This window comes from Oncorhynchus nerka, linkage group LG14 (assembly GCF_034236695.1).
Source record: "Oncorhynchus nerka isolate Pitt River linkage group LG14, Oner_Uvic_2.0, whole genome shotgun sequence".
Classification (NCBI taxonomy): Eukaryota; Metazoa; Chordata; class Actinopteri; order Salmoniformes; family Salmonidae; genus Oncorhynchus; species Oncorhynchus nerka.
The window spans coordinates 18,605,996-18,622,170 of NC_088409.1; the positions used below are offsets into that span (position 1 = coordinate 18,605,996).

At 46.4% G+C, this 16,175-nt stretch overlaps 1 protein-coding gene across 3 annotated transcripts in view; it reads left to right on the forward strand.

Moving 5' to 3' along the window:
* The window catches only part of nek11 (NIMA-related kinase 11), a 168,013-nt gene that overhangs the window by 79,005 nt on the left and 72,833 nt on the right, over positions 1-16,175 (forward strand). For 2 of the 3 annotated variants that reach the window (XM_065027659.1, XM_065027658.1), the window contains exons 15-16: positions 4,378-4,474; positions 14,184-16,138. In XM_065027659.1, coding sequence (XP_064883731.1) covers positions 4,378-4,474; positions 14,184-14,466 — 380 coding nt within the window. In that variant the 3' untranslated portion in view covers positions 14,467-16,138. Of the gene's footprint in view, positions 1-4,377; positions 4,475-14,183; positions 16,139-16,175 lie in introns of those variants that run through there. The other variant, XM_065027660.1, reaches the window with a different exon arrangement.

The window sequence follows — 16,175 nt, forward strand, 5'->3', positions numbered from 1 at the left end:
TTCTGTCACTAACAACAGACAGACTAGTTACTCCTGTGTGTCCAAGCACTAGATTACTGTCTGTTCTGTCACTAATAACAGACAGACTAGTTACTCCTGTGTGTCCAAGCACTAGATTACTGTCTGTTCTGTCACTAATAACAGACAGACTAGTTACTCCTGTGTGTCCAAGCACTAGATTACTGTCTGTTCTGTCACTAACAACAGACAGACTAGTTACTCCTGTGTGTCCAAGCACTAGATTAGTCTGTTCTGTCACTAATAACAGACAGACTAGTTACTCCTGTGTGTCCAAGCACTAGATTACTGTCTGTTCTGTCACTAACAACAGACAGACTAGTTACTCCTGTGTGTCCAAGCACTAGGAAAACTAGCTAAAAACAAGCAAAAATGCCAGTATATTCAGCTGTACTCAGTTGATATTCTAATGGTGAATATTATACCACGGATATGACAAAACATTTATTTTTACTGCTCTAATTACATTGGTAACCTGTTTATAATAGCAATAAGGCACCTTGGGGGATTGTGGTATATGGCCAATATACCATGGATAAGGGCTGTGTCCAGGCACTCTGCTTTGCGTTGTGTGTAAGAACTGCCCTTAGCCATGGTATATTGGCCATATACCACACCCCTCTGGCCTTATTGCTTAACTGTTGCTGTCCTCTTAGGTTGATGTGTTTGTTTGCATATTTTGGACTCTGACAGGTGGGTGTTCTCTCTAACAGGTTGTGCTGAAGCCCTACACTCTATGTATCCCTCCATGGTGTTTACTTAAACAGGGAAGGGAGTGGAGAGCAACAGTGGTCTGGTGGAATAGAAAGGAAAGGAAGGAATGCCTGTTAAATCCACAGAGAATGGAAAGGAATGCCTGTTTAATCCACAGAGAATGGAAAGGAATGCCTGTTTAATCCACAGAGAATGGAAAGGAATGCCTGTTTAATCCACAGAGAATGGAAAGGAATGCATGTTTAATCCACAGAGAATGGAAAGGAATGCCTGTTTAATCCACAGAGAATGGAAAGGAATGCCTGTTTAATCCACAGAGAATGGAAAGGAATGCCTGTTTAATCCACAGAGAATGGAAAGGAATGCATGTTTAATCCACAGAGAATGGAAAGGAATGCCTGTTTAATCCACAGAGAATGGAAAGGAATGCCTGTTTAATCCACAGAGAATGGAAAGGAATGCCTGTTTAATCCACAGAGAATGGAAAGGAATGCCTGTTTAATCCACAGAGTGCATGTTTAATCCACAGAGAATGGAAAGGAATGCCTGTTTAATCCACAGAGAATGGAAAGGAATGCCTGTTTAATCCACAGAGAATGGAAAGGAATGCCTGTTTAATCCACAGAGAATGGAAAGGAATGCCTGTTTAATCCACAGAGAATGGAAAGGAATGCCTGTTTAATCCACAGAGAATGGAAAGGAATGCCTGTTTAATCCACAGAGAATGGAAAGGAATGCCTGTTTAATCCACAGAGAATGGAAAGGAATGCCTGTTTAATCCACAGAGTGCATGTTTAATCCACAGAGAATGGAAAGGAATGCCTGTTTAATCCACAGAGAATGGAAAGGAATGCCTGTTTAATCCACAGAGAATGGAAAGGAATGCATGTTTAATCCACAGAGAATGGAAAGGAATGCCTGTTTAATCCACAGAGAATGTAAACTAATGCATGTTTAATCCACAGAGAATGGAAAGGAATGCATGTTTAATCCACAGAGAATGGAAAGTAATGCCTGTTTAATCCACAGAGAATGGAAAGGAATGCCTGTTTAATCCACAGAGAATGGAAAGGAATGCCTGTTTAATCCACAGAGAATGTAAACTAATGCATGTTTAATCCACAGAGAATGGAAAGGAATGCATGTTTAATCCACAGAGAATGGAAAGGAATGCCAGTTTAATCCACAGAGAATGGAAAGGAATGCCTGTTTAATCCACAGAGAATGGAAAGGAATGCCTGTTTAATCCACAGAGAATGGAAAGGAATGCATGTTTAATCCACAGAGAATGGAAAGGAATGCATGTTTAATCCACAGAGAATGGAAAGGAATGCATGTTTAATCCACAGAGAATGGAAAGGAATGCATGTTTAATCCACAGAGAATGGAAATGAATGCATGTTTAATCCACAGAGAATGGAAAGGAATGCCTGTTTAATCCACAGAGTGCATGTTTAATCCACAGAGAATGGAAAGGAATGCCTGTTTAATCCACAGAGAATGGAAAGGAATGCATGTTTAATCCACAGAGAATGGAAAGGAATGCATGTTTAATCCACAGAGAATGGAAAGGAATGCCTGTTTAATCCACAGAGAATGGAAAGGAATGCATGTTTAATCCACAGAGAATGGAAAGGAATGCCTGTTTAATCCACAGAGAATGTAAACTAATGCATGTTTAATCCACAGAGAATGGAAAGGAATGCATGTTTAATCCACAGAGAATGGAAAGTAATGCCTGTTTAATCCACAGAGAATGGAAAGGAATGCCTGTTTAATCCACAGAGAATGGAAAGGAATGCCTGTTTAATCCACAGAGAATGTAAACTAATGCATGTTTAATCCACAGAGAATGGAAAGGAATGCATGTTTAATCCACAGAGAATGGAAAGGAATGCCAGTTTAATCCACAGAGAATGGAAAGGAATGCCTGTTTAATCCACAGAGAATGGAAAGGAATGCCTGTTTAATCCACAGAGAATGGAAAGGAATGCATGTTTAATCCACAGAGAATGGAAAGGAATGCATGTTTAATCCACAGAGAATGGAAAGGAATGCATGTTTAATCCACAGAGAATGGAAAGGAATGCATGTTTAATCCACAGAGAATGGAAAGGAATGCATGTTTAATCCACAGAGAATGGAAAGGAATGCATGTTTAATCCACAGAGAATGGAAAGGAATGCATGTTTAATCCACAGAGAATGGAAAGGAATGCATGTTTAATCCACAGAGAATGGAAAGGAATGCATGTTTAATCCACAGAGAATGGAAAGGAATGCATGTTTAACCATGTATTCTATCCCTCTCACGTATTTCTCTCTTCTTACAAATAATGATTTACTCCGATTCACACACATGCACACACACTCCATCTCCCGTGTCACACACACACACACACACACACACACACACACACACACACACACACACACACACACACACACACACACACACACACACACACACACACACACACACACACACACACACACACACACTCTTAGCTGGCCCAGTGAACCATGGAACCTCATGTCAGATACTGGCAGCTCCTAGACATCGCCTCTCTGCCTGCTCACCTGTGGTGAAGCTCTACTCTCAGCAGCTGCTTTTATTTAATATTGGCCTAGTTAAGTCTGGAAACATACAATGAGAAACTTTCTTCCAACCCACTGTGGAAGTGCCGCAGTAAGTGCTGCCTTGGTGACAATGATTTCAAACTTTCATGTAAATAAGGAAGAGAATAACCACACACCCAAAACTGATTAGTGAAGGTGCTGGAGGCTTTTGCTCAGATGAATCTCGACTGAATGAAAGCTCAGCTACTATTAAAATACATTTGCATCTGACCGGAAGTGTGCCAGGACCGTTTCCTGTTTTTCCAGTACAAACAATGAAACAAAAGGCTAAATAAATCAAGTTACTACTTTACCTGAATGTAAACGAGTTGTGTATTTCTCTAAAAGTGACCATGTGTTATGTTGATGTCTTCTTCTCTCACCTATCACTCTGTTTTAGGTTAAAGACACTGGCTGGGACATCTACAGCACAGTCTCTCTCTCTCTCTCTCTCTCTCTCTCTCTCTCTCTCTCTCTCTCTGGATGTGTAATTGATGACACCAAATAAAAGATTCTGATGCACTTCCTCTGCTCTCTTTGCATAAATATACTTTTTAATAACTCAAAACAACCCAAGCTAAATGGCAATGGTACCAACAACTCTCCCTGCACTCTGGCAGTATTTCATCTGAGTGGAGACAAGATGACACACAGCATGATTTACTGTGATTAGATAGACAAGGGCAGAGATACCATCACAATCCCACAGTCGTTGAGAACAGATGTGGTGTGTGTGGGGGGGATGCGAGGTTGTGATGGATACTCTTGAACTAACAGAGATCATTGTTGTTTTGTTTCTATATTTTGTCATGTAGAAAGTGATTGTCACAGACCAAGAAGCTCCTTTATTACAATTTGCTTTGATTTGATACTAAATCTGAGCATATTAAAAAATATCAGAAGATTGCTCACAAAATTATGAAATCATATCATATCAGAAAATATCAGTTTAAGCCTTACATTTAGCTGTATTTTTAATGAATGAATTGCCCATGCGTGTCCCCAATAATCACAATTTCCTCTACAGTGGCTGAAGCAGTGCCAGAAGAGGGCCAGTGGGTCCCCATGGGGCCTCCAGTCATCAACAGCACCATGGCTGAGACAAGGATTCAGCGCATGACTGAGTGAGTATGAGAACCTCTCCTTTCACCTGACTTCACATTTGATTTGATTTGATTTATTTAAAGTGACGATAAACTCTAAAGTATTTATTCATTCTGAACAATGATGTTAATTATCTCGTGAAAATCCTAACTTGTGATCAGAAACTACAACACTGTATATTCACTTCAGCTAAAGAGCGGGCTAACTTCATTTCCATCCCTGCACATACTGGCAACAGCAAACTTTAAAATGTTCAATACACTCAGCATTGAAGTTTTAAATGAAAGTAGGATGAATCTCACCTCCAGGCAGAGTCTGTTTCCCTGTCTGCCTGTGGCCTCTCTATCCATCCACCCTCTTGTTGTCCTATACATCGATCTGTGGTGCACATCAATATGGATATCACATCAGCCTGGTGTCGCTGTGGGAGAGGGGCCCATCCCTCTGTTGTCTGCCCAGTGAGGTGGATGTGTGATAGGGTGAGAAGGGGAGTGGCAGGGCCTGACGGTGCTGCTGGCCCAGGGGCCCAAACCTCACCTCAACACTACTCTCCTGTACAGACAGGTCTCTGGACTACAGACAGACAGACAGACAGACAGCTCTCTGGACTACAGACAGACAGACAGACAGACAGACAGACAGACAGACAGACAGACAGACAGACAGACAGACAGACAGCTCTCTGGACTACAGACAGACAGACAGACAGACAGACAGACAGACAGACAGACAGACAGACAGACAGACAGACAGACAGACAGACAGACAGACAGCTCTCTGGACTACAGACAGGCAGACAGACAGACAGCTCTCTGGACTACAGACAGACAGACAGACAGACAGACAGACAGACAGACAGACAGACAGACAGACAGACAGCTCTGGACTACATACAGACAGACAGACAGACAGCTCTCTGGACTACAGACAGACAGACAGACAGACAGACAGACAGACAGACAGACAGACAGCTCACTGGACTACAGACAGACAGACAGACAGACAGACAGACAGACAGCTCTCTGGACTACAGACAGACAGACAGCTCTCTGGACTACAGACAGACAGACAGACAGACAGACAGACAGACAGACAGACAGACAGACAGACAGACAGACAGCTCTCTGGACTACAGACAGACAGACAGACAGACAGACAGACAGACAGCTCTCTGGACTACAGACAGACAGACAGACAGACAGACAGCTCTCTGGACTACAGACAGACAGACAGACAGACAGACAGACAGACAGACAGACAGACAGACAGACAGCTCACTGGACTACAGACAGACAGACAGACAGACAGACAGCTCTCTGGACTACAGACAGACAGACAGCTCGCTGGACTACAGACAGACAGACAGACAGACAGACAGACAGCTCTCTGGACTACAGACAGACAGACAGACAGACAGACAGACAGACAGACAGACAGACAGACAGACAGACAGCTCTCTGGACTACAGACAGACAGACGGCTCTCTGGACTACAGACAGACAGACAGACAGACAGACAGACACAGACAGACAGACAGACAGACAGACAGACAGCTCTCTGGACTACAGACAGACAGACAGCTCTCTGGACTACAGACAGACAGACAGACAGACAGACAGACAGACAGACAGACAGACAGCTCTCTGGACTACAGACAGACAGACAGACAGACAGACAGACAGACAGACAGAATAAATAGGTAACTGTGAGTAATGCGAACACTTATCAATATTGGTCACACATAGAAAAAAGCCCAAAAGTCACTGTGACCAGCTTGGGTGCAATTGAAGTGATGGGTTTTGGAGTTTAGGCTAAGTGAAGTGATGGGGTTTGGAGTTTGGGCTAAGTGAAGTGATGGGGTTTGGAGTTTGGGCCAAGTGAAGTGATGGGGTTTGGAGTTTGGGCCAAGTGAAGTGATGGGGTTTGGAGTTTGGGCTAAGTGAAGTGAAGTGATGGGTTTGGAGTTTGGGCTAATTGAAGTGATGGGGTTTGGAGTTTGGGCTAAGTGAAGTGAAGTGATGGGTTTGGAGTTTGGGCTAAGTGAAGTGATGGGGTTTGGAGTTTGGGCTAAGTGAAGTGATGGGTTTGGAGTTTGGGCTAATTGAAGTGATGGGTTTGGAGTTTGGGTTAAGTGAAGTGATGGGTTTGGAGTTTGGGCTAATTGAAGTGATGGGTTTAGAGTTTGGGTTAAGTGAAGTGATGGGTTTGGAGTTTGGGCTAAGTGAAGTGATGGGGTTTGGAGTTTGGGCTAATTGAAGTGATGGGTTTGGAGTTTGGGCTAATTGAAGTGATGGGTTTGGAGTTTGGGCTAATTGAAGTGATGGGTTTGGAGTTTGGGCTAAGTGAAGTGATGGGGTTTGGAGTTTGGGCTAATTGAAGTGATGGGTTTGGAGTTTGGGCTAAGTGAAGTGATGGGTTTGGAGTTTGGGCTAAGTGAAGTGATGGGTTTGGAGTTTGGGCTAATTGAAGTGATGAGTTTGGAGTTTGGGCTAAGTGAAGCTGCAAGAGGTTGTTACCTGGAAAACACAGCCCCACTCGTCAAGCAGGACACACTTTCATTTTCACATAGCGACAGTAGTATTCTGTTAAACACACACACACACACACAGTGTGAGTTCTCAGCTTCATGCTCCCATGATGAGACCGGTGCTGGTGTATTAATAACAGAAGCCCAATTCCTGTGGGAGAGAGAATTAGACCCTGTCAGATCCCTCAGAGCTGCCGCTTCATAAAGGCCCAGGAATAAGAGGGGGGGGTGGAGGGAGCGAGGATGAAGGGAGGGGAAGGAGGGAGGACAGGAGAACAGGTAGCAATTTACAGCAACAGAATCTGTCACCATGGCTCTCTTGGCTCCGGGATGTTTGATTGTACCTCTCATCTAAACGCAGGCTTAAGCCCACTGTGTCTGACTCTGTGTACATGAGAACCTTTGGAAACCCTCCTCAATCTAATGTTCTGTTCATCATTGGAACAATCCTATTCTGGTGTTATGGGAAATGTTTATACCTATCAAGTCAATGCACCAGCACAGTAAGCAAATAAAACGTTTTGCAATTTACAACAACAGATAGCTGGGTTGTCATGAGCTGCCATGGCCTGTTATGACAGCATTATGTTGTGATAGATGTTCAGTAAGAGGCCTTTATTACGGTGAAGGGAATCCATCAGGCTCACCGTCTTAGACTTCCTCTGTCTGTTGTTAAATGCTGCAGAAGGGGGCCATTTCTTGATTGCTGAATAGAGAGGTAAGCTTTGATGCTGATGCAAGAGAGGGAGAAGGAGATGGTGGAGAGAGGAGGAGAGAGAGAGAGAAGGAGATGGAGGAGAGAGGAGGAGAGAAAGAGGAAGAAGGAGATGGTGGAGAGAGGAGGAGAGAGAGGGAGAAGGAGATGGTGGAGAGAGGAGGAGAGAAGAGGAGAGAGAGGGAGAAGGAGATGGTGGAGAGAGGAGGAGAGTGAGAGGGAGAAGGAGATGGTGGAGAGAGGAGGAGAGAGAGGGAGAAGGAGATGGTGGAGAGAGGAGGAGAGTGAGAGGGAGAAGGAGATGGTGGAGAGAGGAGGAGAGAAAGAGGAAGAAGGAGATGGTGGAGAGAGGAGGAGAGAGAGGGAGAAGGAGATGGTGGAGAGAGGAGGAGAGAGAGGGAGAAGGAGATGGTGGAGAGAGGAGGAGAGTGAGAGGGAGAAGGAGATGGTGGAGAGAGGAGGAGAGAAAGAGGAAGAAGGAGATGGTGGAGAGAGGAGGAGAGAGAGAGGGAGAAGGAGATGGAGGAGAGAGAGGGAGAAGGAGATGGTGGAGAGAGGAGGAGAGAGGAGGAGAGAGAGGGAGAAGGAGATGGTGGAAAGAGGAGGAGCGCAGAGGAGAGAGGGAGAAGGAGCTGGTGGAGAGAGGAGTAGAGTGAGAGGGAGAAGGAGATGGTGGAGAGAGGAGGAGAGAGAGAGGGAGATGGAAATGGTGGAGAGAGGAGGAGAGAGGAGGAGACAGATGGAGGAGAGAGGGAGTAGGAGATGGAGGAGCGAGGAGGAGAGAGGAGGAGATGAGGGAGAGAGGGAGAAGGAGATGGTGGAAAGAGGAGGAGCGCGGAGGAGAGAGGGAGAAGGAGATGGTGGAAAGAGGAGGAGAGAGAGCGGGAGAATGAGATGGTGGAGAGAGGAGGAGAGAGAGGGGGAGAAGGAGATGGTGGAGAGAAGAGGAGAGAGAGGGAGAAGGAGATGGTGGAGAGAGGAGGAAAGAGGAGGAGAGAGAGGGAGAAGGAGATGGTGGAAAGAGGAGGAGCGCAGAGCAGAGAGGGAGAAGGAGATGGTGGAAAGAGGAGGAGAGAGAGGGAGAAGGAGATGGTGGAGAGAGGAGGAGAGGGAGAGGGAGAAGGAGATGGAGGAGAGAGGAGGAGAGAGAGAGGGAGAAGGAGATGGTGGAGAGAGGAGGAGAGAAGAGGAGAGAGAGGGAGAAGGAGATGGTGGAGAGAGGAGGAGAGTGAGAGGGAGAAGGAGATGGTGGAGAGAGGAGGAGAGAGAGGGAGAAGGAGATGGTGGAGAGAGGAGGAGAGTGAGAGGGAGAAGGAGATGGAGGAGAGAGGAGGAGAGAAAGAGGAAGAAGGAGATGGTGGAGAGAGGAGGAGAGAGAGGGAGAAGGAGATGGTGGAGAGAGGAGGAGAGAGAGGGAGAAGGAGATGGTGGAGAGAGGAGGAGAGTGAGAGGGAGAAGGAGATGGTGGAGAGAGGAGGAGAAAAGAGGAAGAAGGAGATGGTGGAGAGAGGAGGAGAGAGAGAGGGAGAAGGAGATGGAGGAGAGAGAGGGAGAAGGAGATGGTGGAGAGAGGAGGAGAGAGGAGGAGAGAGAGGGAGAAGGAGATGGTGGAGAGAGGAGGAGAGAGGAAGAGAGAGAGGGAGATGGTGGAGAGAGGAGGAGAGAGGAAGAGAGAGAGGGAGAAGGAGATGGTGGAGAGAGGAGGAGGAGAGAGAGAAGGAGATGGAGGAGCGAGGAGGAGAGAAAGAGGGAGAAGGAGATGGTGGAGAGAGGAGGAGAGAGAGGGAGAAGGAGATGTTGGAGAGAGGAGGAGAGAGGAGGAGAGAGAGGGAGAAGGAAATGGTGGAGAGAGGAGGAGAGTGAGAGGGAGAAGGAGATGGTGGAGAGAGGAGGAGAGAAAGAGGAAGAAGGAGATGGTGGAGAGAGGAGGAGAGAGGAGGAGAGAGAGGGAGAAGGAGATGGTGGAGAGAGGAGGAGAGAGAGGGAGAAGGAGATGGTGGAGAGAGGATCAGAGAGAGGGAGAAGGAGATGGAGGAGCGAGAAGGAGAGAAAGAGGGAGAAGGAGATGGAGGAGAGAGAGGGAGAAGGAGATGGTGGAGAGAGGAGGAGAGGAGGAGAGAGAGGGAGAAGGAGATGGTGGAGAGAGGAGGAGAGAGAGAGAGGGAGAAGAAGATGGTGGAGAGAGGAGGAGAGAGAGGGGAGAAGGAGATGGTGGAGAGAGGAGGAGAGAGGAGGAGAGAGAGGGAGAAGGAGATGGTGGAGAGAGGAGGAGAGAGAGGGAGAAGGAGATGGTGGAGAGAGGAGGAGAGAGAGGGAGAAGGAGATGGTGGAGAGAGGAGGAGAGAGAGGGAGAAGGAGATGGTGGAGAGAGGAGGAGAGAGGAGGAGAGAGAGGGAGAAGGAGATGGTGGAGAGAGGAGGAGAGAGAGAGAGAAGGAGATGGAGGAGAGAGGAGGAGAGAAAGAGGAAGAAGGAGATGGTGGAGAGAGGAGGAGAGAGAGGGAGAAGGAGATGGTGGAGAGAGGAGGAGAGAGAGGGAGAAGGAGATGGTGGAGAGAGGAGGAGAGAGGAGGAGAGAGAGGGAGAAGGAGATGGTGGAGAGAGGAGGAGAAAGATGTCTGCTATCACAGAGCCTCAAAAATGGAATTACATTATAAAGTTCCATCAATCGTAAACAATCAGATGAATTAGATTATACAGTTCCATCAATCGTAAACGATCAGATGAGTTGTGGGTATGACAACTCATGCAGGGTGTTGGTGTGTACGCAATACGCATGGCCCCTCTCTTATCATCAGTCTTACAGTGGAGGGAGACCCTGCTGACACAGTGGAGACCCTGCTGACACAGTGGATACCCTGTTGACACAGTGGAGACCCTGTTGACACAGTGGAGACCCTGCTGACACAGTGGAGACCCTTGCTGACACAGTGCAGACCCTGCTGACACAGTGGAGACCCCGTTGACACAGTGGAGACCCTGCTGACACAGTGGAGACCCTGCTGACACAGTGGAGACCCTGCTGACACAGTGCAGACCCTGCTGACACAGTGGAGACCCTGTTGACACAGTGGAGACCCTGCTGACACAGTGGAGACCCTTCTGACACAGTGGTAGCTGCCACCTCTAGAGTGAAAGTTCTGCCTCGTGGGGACAGTCACCGTCCAGAGGGTGACACTCACTTCATCTTGACTGGAGGAAGATTTGGAATTGGTCCACCTGCTCACTGCCGTGTCTCAGAATGCCTGCCCCAAAAATCATATAAAGAGAGGCCCAGTTCAGTCTATACAAGACACTTCTGTTAAGAGAGAGAGGGGAGAGAGAGAGGGAGAGACTAACACTCACTAGGGTCCCTTGTGCCTCTGCAACAATACCTCAGAGAGGACTATCAATCCTCTCACAATCCTAGCTGTTTCTATCTTCTATCTGTTCCATAGGAAGCCGTAAACCAGAGATGACTTAGAATGGAATTATAATAATGAGACAGCATTTGCTAGGCCTGAATATTCTCTCTAAGAAAAAGACAAAGCCAAATTACACATTTATTGCTAAACTTAACTTCAGTCTTCTGAGGACACTTATAATGTTAAGAAGGATGGATAGCTCTGAAATTTCATCTGTTGCTACAGACTCTCTGCTGATTGAGAACCTCTCTGCTGATTGAGAACCTCTCTGCTGATTGAGAACCTCTCTGCTGATTGAGGACCTCTCTGCTGACTGAGAACCTCTCTGCTGACTGAGAACCTCTCTGCTGACTGAGAACCTCTCTGCTGATTGAGGACCTCTCTGCTGACTGAGAACCTCTCTGCTGATGGAGAACCTCTCTGCTGACTGAGAACCTCTCTGCTGACTGAGAACCTCTCTGCTGATTGAGAACCTCTCTGCTGATTGAGAACCTCTCTGCTGATTGAGAACCTCTCTGCTGATTGAGGACTTCTCTGCTGATTGAGGACCTCTCTGCTGATTGAGGACCTCTCTGCTGATTGAGACCCCTCTCTGCTGATTGAGACCCCTCTCTGCTGATTGAGAACCTCTCTGCTGACTGAAAAACTCTCTGCTGATTGACAACCTCTCTGCTGATTAACAACCTCTCTGCTGATTGAGAACCTCTCTCTGCTGATTGAGGATCTCTCTGCTGATTGAGGATCTCTCTGCTGATTGAGGACCCCTCTGCTGATTGAGGACCCCTCTGCTGATTGAGGGCCTCTCTGCTGATTGAGAATCTCTCTGCTGATTGAGAACCTCTCTGCTGATTGAGGATATCTCTGCTGATTGAGGATCTCTCTGCTGATTGAGGACCCCTCTGCTGATTGAGGACCCCTCTGCTGATTGAGGGCCTCTCTGCTGATTGAGAACCTCTCTTCTGATTGAGAACCTCTCTGCTGATTGAGGACCTCTCTGCTGATTGAGGACCTCTCTGCTGATTGAGGACCTCTCTGCTGATTGAGGATCTCTCTGCTGATTGAGGATCTCTCTGCTGATTGAGGACCCCTCTGCTGATTGAGGACCCCTCTGCTGATTAGGGACCTCTCTGCTGATTGAGAACCTCTCTGCTGATTGAGGACCTCTCTGCTGATTGAGGACCTCTCTGCTGATTGAGAAACTTTCTGCTGATTGAGAACCTCTCTGCTGATTGAGGACCTCTCTGCTGATTGAGGATCTCTCTGCTGATTGAGGACCCCTCTGCTGATTGAGGACCCCTCTGCTGATTGGGGGCCTCTCTGCTGATTGAGAACCTCTCTGCTGATTGAGGATCTCTCTGCTGATTGAGGACCCCTCTGCTGATTGAGGACCCCTCTGCTGATTGAGAACCTCTCTGCTGATTGAGGACCTCTCTGCTGATTGAGGACCTCTCTGCTGATTGAGGACCTCTCTGCTGATTGAGGACCCCTCTGCTGATTGAGGACCTCTCTGCTGATTGAGGACCTCTCTGCTGATTGAGGACCCCTCTGCTGATTGAGGACCTCTCTGCTGATTGAGGACCTCTCTGCTGATTGAGGACCTCTCTGCTGATTGAGGACCTCTCTGCTGATTGAGGACCCCTCTGCTGATTGAGGACCTCTCTGCTGATTGAGGACCCCTCTGCTGATTGAGGACCTCTCTGTCGAGGACTGTGATTATTTTCCTTCAGTGTGTTTTGTATTTTTGTATTCTCTTGAACTTTCTAAAGCTGTTTATTTGGTATTTTCTGGTGTATTCTCTGGGGTATTTTCTAGTGTATAAATTGTGTATAATTGTAAGATGCAGGGTTCCCTTCTGAAAGAGACCTTGGTCTTAATGGGACTCCCTGTTAAAATAATAAATAATGAACACAACTATGAACACACAACTGAGCTATGGACAGAAAACTCTGGACATACAACTATGGCCAACCAAACACATTTTTGTTGATCTGAAGCTTTGTCTGAGGCCCCAGGGTCATCTCCAAGATCACTATAGACAAAAATACCATATAGCCCCAAATGTGATGGTACTTTTAGGTGAAAATGAATTACGCTTCTGGGCTTTCCTCTCTCCCAGACAACCCCAGAACATCCACAAAGTCCCATCTGAGATCTTAATGGTTCATTTCTCTGGGATAGAGGTTTCACCAGATTTATAGACCTGATAGGACCATCATCAGATAACTGGACAAACCAAAGTACAGTAGACATTCATCTTTACATCACAATATTAACTCCAGAAATAGTATCTGGTAAAAGGCGTCCAGGGAAGACAGGAAGGATCAGATGTATTTTCTAAATGTCCGTTTTCTCTGACTGTGACATCTCCAGAAAACAATGCAGTGAATCTCAACAGATCTCAATAGAGACTTGACAGTTGTCCCATGACAACCCAGTACTATGTGCTCTGGGCATTAGAAACGTTCATTTAGTGTCTGATGTGTTGGACTGTTGGAGTTGTGTTGTCTAGTGGAAGATGTGGACTTTGGTATATGATACCAGGAGTTTCTTGGGCCCACATCCTCGTCAAATTCACGAGGCCCGCCCCAATGGACCTGCTCTTTTCCTGCTGCCAGCTCCATGGCAACGGAACACCCACTGATGACAGCACACACAGACACTTAGGCAGCTTAGCACTGGCTAGTGACACTGTATGTCTCCATGTGATGAAATAACTATGTTTCTTCCATTCTATTAGACAGACAGGTTTAGTAATACTCTTATCCCTCACAGCATCCATTATGCATTATGTGAAAGCATACAGGGACAAATGGACTACTCTTGTTGCTAACGGGTACAAGAGTGGTCCATTTGTGGTCATGTGTGGCTCTGTTGATAGAGCTTGGAGCATGCAAATGTTTAGCATGATATTTCACTGAAGTACAAGTTCAATCCTGCCTCCTGTAATCACATCAAATCACTCTACACAGAGAGCATGTTATGGGAGCCACATTTAAACTGTCAAAATGTCAGCTAATGTCAGGCTGATGAGTGTGATTAGTGAACAGAGTTGACACCCAGTCTCTCTCCCTGTGTCTGTCCCAGGTCAGTGTCCCGTCGGCTGGGTCTAACCGTCTTCCAGAGGGTGTATAACTACCTGAAGGGAGCCAGGGAGAGGCAGGAGGATGAGGGGAGCATCAGACAGGCCCTCAGCAGCCTGGTGGAGAGGCCCAGTGATGGCTTTGAAGTGGACCAACTACTGTACTACGAGGAGCAGCTTCAGGGAGCCAGAGAGGGAGCCAGAGAGGGAGACAGAGAGGGAGACAGAGGGAGTCAGAGAGGGAGCCAGAGAGGGAGCCTGGTGAAAAACATGTCTGACACTGACTAACCTGCGATCATGTTGCCTATCCAAGCATTTCAGAAAGAGCACATGTTGTTGCTCTCCAGGACCAGGGTTGGTGACCTAGTAGATCAACAGAGATGACAGACATTTACTTCATGATAGACCAGGGTTGGTGACCTAGTAGATCAACAGAGATGACGGACATTTAATTCATGATAGACCAGGGTTGGTGACCTAGTAGATCAACAGAGATGACGGACATTTACTTCATGATAGACCAGGGTTGGTGACCTAGTAGATCAACAGAGATGACGGACATTTACTTCATGATAGACCAGGGTTGGTGACCTAGTAGATCAACAGAGATGACGGACATTTACTTCATGATAGACCAGGGTTAGTGACCTAGTAGATCAACAGAGATGACGGACATTTACTTCATTATAGACCAGGGTTGGTGACCTAGTAGATCAACAGAGATGACGGACATTTACTTCATGATAGACCAGGGTTGGTGACCTAGTAGATCAACAGAGATGACGGACATTTACTTCATGATAGACCAGGGTTGGTGACCTAGTAGATCAACAGAGATGACGGACATTTACTTCATGATAGACCAGGGTTGGTGACCTAGTAGATCAACAGAGATGACAGACATTTACTTCATGATAGACCAGGGTTGGTGACCTAGTAGATCAACAGAGATGACGGACATTTACTACATGATAGACCAGGGTTGGTGACCTAGTAGATCAACAGAGATGACAGACATTTACTTCATGATAGACCAGGGTTGGTGACCTAGTAGATCAACAGAGATGACAGACATTTACTTCATGATAGACCAGGGTTGGTGACCTAGTAGATCAACAGAGATGACGGACATTTACTTCATGATAGACCAGGGTTGGTGACCTAGTATATCAACAGAGATGACGGACATTTACTTCATGATAGACCAGGGTTGGTGACCTAGTAGATCAACAGAGATGACAGACATTTACTTCATGATAGACCAGGGTTGGTGACCTAGTAGATCAACAGAGATGACGGACATTTACTTCATGATAGACCAGGGTTGGTGACCTAGTAGATCAACAGAGATGACAGACATTTACTTCATGACAGACCAGGGTTGGTGACCTAGTAGATCAACAGAGATGACAGACATTTACTTCATGATAGACCAGGGTTGGTGACCTAGTAGATCAACAGAGATGACGGACATTTACTTCATGATAGACCAGGGTTGGTGACCTAGTAGATCAACAGAGATGACAGACATTTACTTCATGATAGACCAGGGTTGGTGACCTAGTAGATCAACAGAGATGACAGACATTTACTTCATGATAGACCAGGGTTGGTGACCTAGTAGATCAACAGAGATGACGGACATTTACTTCATGATAGACCAGGGTTGGTGACCTAGTATATCAACAGAGATGACGGACATTTACTTCATGATAGACCAGGGTTGGTGACCTAGTAGATCAACAGAGATGACAGACATTTACTTCATGATAGACCAGGGTTGGTGACCTAGTAGATCAACAGAGATGACGGACATTTACTTCATGATAGACCAGGGTTGGTGACCTAGTAGATCAACAGAGATGACAGACATTTACTTCATGATAGACCAGGGTTGGTGACCTAGTAGATCAACAGAGATGACAGACATTTACTTCATGATAGAACAGGGTTGGTGACCTAGTAGATCAACAGAGATGACAGACATTTACTTCATG